This window comes from Palaemon carinicauda, chromosome 44 (assembly GCF_036898095.1).
Source record: "Palaemon carinicauda isolate YSFRI2023 chromosome 44, ASM3689809v2, whole genome shotgun sequence".
Lineage (NCBI taxonomy): Eukaryota > Metazoa > Arthropoda > Malacostraca > Decapoda > Palaemonidae > Palaemon > Palaemon carinicauda.
Window position 1 is genome coordinate 10,575,347 of NC_090768.1, and position 4,948 is coordinate 10,580,294.

A 4,948-nucleotide genomic window follows, 5' to 3' on the forward strand; every position below is an offset into this window, starting at 1 on the left:
AAGGGCTTTGAGGATTTATTTGGATAAAACTGAAAAAAAAAAATGGTTAAAGTGTCCTATTTTTTTTTGCAAGGTTAGCATTTCAAATTGTCCTCTCCAAGATTTGTATATGGCTTTTTTAAAAGTTTAGTGAAAAAAGCACATAGAAAATTGGATCAAAGTCAAATGAAGACTGGAATGTTAGTTCATGATAAAAGTGCTGTTACCTCTGTTCATTTATCAGGAAATCTTTCTTTGAAAAAAATCACATCAGCGCAGTGGCATATACACTCTGGGTAACTTTTAAACTTTATTTAAGAGAAGCCTGATTTGCTTATAAGAATTTCAGGGCATTGGATGCTGTGGTAGTTGCAGGGAGTGTATTCAAATAATTTATCTGGACAATTTCATGGTGTTAGATAAAGGGAAAATGTAGTTTTAGGAGGTCAATTGTTTTATTTTATGAGGGTGAATTTTAAGGTTATTAAATTCCTTGATATCATTATCATTATCAAGTTTTTAGCTCCTATGAAGATTTTGGTTTCCTAATTTGCAGTTGTGAAGAGCAAGTCATTAAACTCTCTTAGTTTATGTTAAATTACAGTAGACTGCTTTTAAGGATAAAATCAATTTAAAGTTCTCAAATGGGCTGGAGTTTTTGATTTCTTGAATCTTTCCTTTACTACTCCACCTCTATCTCAGTGTGATAGTCAGTGATGTGAATGACAGAGGAGCATCATAGAAATAAACAGAATTTTGATAATACAGTAGAATTATTTATTTCTATACTTGCCTGGCAATCATATACGTTTCTCTCTCTCTCTCTCTCTCTCTCTCTCTCTCTCTTTCTCTCTCTCTCTCTCTCTCTCTCTCTCTTTCTCTCTCTCTCTCTCTCTCTCTCTCTCTTTCTCTCTCTCTCTCTCTCTCTCTCTCTCTCTCTTCTCTCTCTCTCTCTCTCTCTCTCTCTCTCTTTCTCTCTCTCTCTCTCTCTTTCTCTCTCTCTCTCTCTCTCTCTCTCTCTCTCTCTTTCTCTCTCTCTCTCTCTCTCTCTCTCTCTCTCTTTGAAGAGTTTATAAAACTAGTTTTGAATTCAAGACTGAAAGACAAAAGGGCTATGATCTGCATATGCAGTAGCATTGCCAACACCACCATATGATTCCTATTACATTAGAGTGGTAGGACGGTTACAATTAAAGAAAAAAGGAACCTTTTTCAGTTATAGGTTAAACGTCTGCATTTAACTTGATTTGAGAAAAAAAAAGCAATTAAGGTTGACAGAAGGTTTGAGTCTTTAAATGTTGTAAACAACATCTCGTCTAGAATTAAAGTTCCCCTTCTATTAGATTGTACCATCTATTAAAAAATATGCCTGAGCCACTGAATATCATAATGTCTGTACGCACTAGTACTATATCTTCATGAATTATGCATTTACCCCTAAAATTCATAAACAGACGTAAGATGTAAAGTTCTACATAAATGAAATAATCCAATTTTCTTGTCCAACAATGCTTCTGTCTTTACAGCACATTGGTCTACAATTTGGACATGATTTAAAATTATAAGAATAAATTACACTACAGACTAGACCTAAAATCTCCTTTATCTACTTAAAAGATCAGGTTTCGTCAGTCATGTTGAATTAACGACAAACACTTGTGAAAAAACACTTATCAAAACACTACTGACTTATCTGGCAAGTCCAAAACAGAAGGATGACCTGGAGGGTGTTTGTGTAGGTGGCGGTGGCGTGGTGCAAGTGTGGTTTCTGGGGTCTTTGTTACGGCCCTTCCCTTTGATGAAGGAGTTATCTAATTGGAAGGACAGCTTGTGATAGTGGTTTCCACACGCCCTCGATGTAGACACAACACTCACGAGGTGCTCGCGCGAGGGTAGTAACCTCTGCATTCCATGCTTTTATTTTTCTCTGGTATATTTGGAAGATTTATATCAGAAAAGGTTGATAGAAGGACTTTTCACCGGGCGTCACAGGTCTCTCCCCAGAAATAGATTTTTTCCTTCGTCAAAATCCTTTTAATCTACTTAAAAGATCAGGTTTTGATTCCTCAAATTATGTGAAGTAGGTAAAAATGTAGAAGTGTATGGCATCCAGTATATGCAGGCATGATAATGTATTTAAGTATAGAAATTAATGATGAACCAATCAGCTATAGGACTGTGATTATATTCATTAAAGAAAATGAGACCACATTGAAGTAAAATGTTATTGTTCAAATTGGTTATTCAGTCTGATACATGGATATGTGATGAATGACTCAGTCTATTAACCAATTGGCTAAGGAGCCATTTAACAATGAAACAAAGCATCAGAAGGGGACTGGTAACAGAACATGAAACCTTTATAGTGAAACATAAATCCAAATCCAATCCATAAGGTCATGGTTTGGTATTTTGACCCGTAGCAAGGCCTTAAAAGGTTTACAAAATTTTCTACTTATAACTTATGTGATGTTAGTAATTAGCAGTTTAGTAATGGAGTGCAATTTAAAGGGAGCTGGATAGCAATTTTATGTACATAATTTGTTTTTATTTTGATAATGATGAGTTTCTATAAAGATGATTTGTACTATGTTACTTTCTTCTTATTGTACAGATTGAAATTATAAGTGCAATTATTTTTTCTGTAGATGACTAATAAATTATCCATATTTGTAATTTTGTTACTTTAGGTGGCATTGGCATTAAAGATCAACCATATCCAAACATTCGAGACATCTTTGCAAAACGCACAAGTAGCAGTTTGTCATTGGGATCCAGACGAGGATCCATTAAAGATGGGTTACCAGGATCAAGAAGGGGGTCTGTTAAGGATAATTTCTCAGAATCAAGACGGTCATCTTTGAAAGACAAAGACAGTGCTTCTAGTTCGAGACGAGGGTCAATAAAAGAAGGATCACGAAGTAATTCCTTGAAGAATTACCTATTTCACCTCTAGCGAGTCCAGCGCACAGTTATGATGAGATGTATTTGGGAATTGTGAATGTTGTGGTATTAGTGATACAAGTTTTCATCACACTGGTGGGATTAAAAATCAATTTGAAAAAAAAGATTATTTATTAGATTTTCAGTTTTTCAGAATATTCTGTTGTCAAAAACCAAATTCAATGTTAATTATTATTTATAATTTTTATTAAATATAATTGTACAAATTCACAATTTTAATGTACAGGACCCGAATGCTTTGCTACGTCGGAGGTCATCTAGTGGAGATAATTCTCTTTTAAATACAACAATAGCGGAGGAGGATGGACGGCGAGGAGAATATGTTATAGATATGGATCCCCATGGAAACTCAGAAAATACTCGTATGTAATGTGTAATACTTATAGATAGGTATATTGTATATATAATTAATTTTAATAATTTTATGTATGATAAATGCTTTTACTTACTTTCCAAAGCCATTTGTAGGATCAGTAACTTTTATCAAGTGTATCGCATAAGTTGAGTGTCAGAAACTTGGTAAATTTTTATTATGCCATACCAAGAGTTCTGTGCACATTTTAAAGTTCAGTGCTTTTATCAATTCTTTTTAAAATATGAGGCATGGAATTTTTCTGGTATTTTATAGAGCTGTCAAGTTTTCTGTTTGTACATTGTATAAAAGACATCCTTTGATTTTATTAATGACACATTGAAATACCAATTTTGGTAGTTTCTTGCTCAAAATACTTAGAAAAACATACAAGAGAAACTGTTTGAAATAGGTTACTCTTGAATGTACTATCATAATTGGGTAATAATGTGATAAACTTTATTGTAGTTAATGAAGCACTAAATTTTAAAGATATATGAAACAAAACATACATGTTGTATAATTTTACTGTCAAAAGTACAATACTGTACCAAGTCTTAGTGATGTATTGTTTTGTTACATATTTGAAAAAATGCAGAAATTATGTCTAGACTAATTTAAGAATTGTGTATTTATTTGTGTATTTTAAGGCAAATCATGTATAAATGATGTGGGGAATCTAATATAATAATCATATATGCAGGTGTATATATATATATATATATATATATATATATATATATATATATATATATATATGTATGTATACACCGGTATATAGCGAGTGTGTATATATATTTTATATGTTTGTACGTGTGTGTTCAGTAATCATTCAGTTATCCACACTACCAAGGGGAGTACTGACATGTCCATAATATGGATATTGAGTTAGTGAATATTGTAGCATATGCTAAGATACCCCAAGATCTTAGCTTAACTCTGGGCGGCCAATGCAAACACAATATAATTGAAAAAAATTATAGGATTCAAAGAAATAAGTTACAGTATATAGTATTTTACCTTAAACATATAAAAATACCTTACTTTAGCAAACAAATTTTCTCACTCAAGAATTGTTACAGTATGCAGGCCTACCTAAGATACATATTCACAATCAAGTAACTATCATTAGTGAATAAATCCGAGCTAACCACAGAAGATGAACAATGGTGCACAATAGCGAGCCTTTTGCTGAACTAAGATAGGCAATGCTTCATTTACGTTATCTGGTACAGCTATTTTCTATGTGGTACTGAGCAAACCGTATAAGGTACTGCTATAAATATAGCATCACTTGTCATTCTTGTGAGTGAATATTATTTTGGATATTTTGAATGTACTATACATTATTATACCTTGCTTTCAAAACATAGATTATTCAATTAAACGTTACATTTCAAAACACACACACCATTGCTGTTTGCTTGGTCTTTAGTGCAATATGCAAAGTAAAGCCTTATAATTGCTGGTTTCCTTCTACATATTGAATCTTATTTATGTTTTACTCACCACTGTAAATTTTACACTATGTATTGTGTAGGTGTAAAAGATGGCATTAAACCTTATGATTAACACACATCCATCTACCAAGCAAAGAGTGTATAATTTTACCCATTATTAGTAAGTAAATTATATTTGAGATGCTGGGTGAAA

General features: G+C 32.7%; 1 protein-coding gene across 1 annotated transcript in view; it reads left to right on the forward strand.

The window, feature by feature from the left end:
- Positions 1–4,020, forward strand: part of LOC137634313 (Na(+)/H(+) exchanger beta-like) — a 222,094-nt gene extending 218,074 nt beyond the window's left edge. The window contains 3 exon segments of the mRNA XM_068366675.1: positions 2,670–2,909; positions 2,912–2,952; positions 3,167–4,020. Coding sequence (XP_068222776.1) covers positions 2,670–2,909; positions 2,912–2,952; positions 3,167–3,313 — 428 coding nt within the window. The 3' untranslated portion in view covers positions 3,314–4,020.
- The last annotated feature ends 928 nt before the right edge of the window (positions 4,021–4,948 follow it).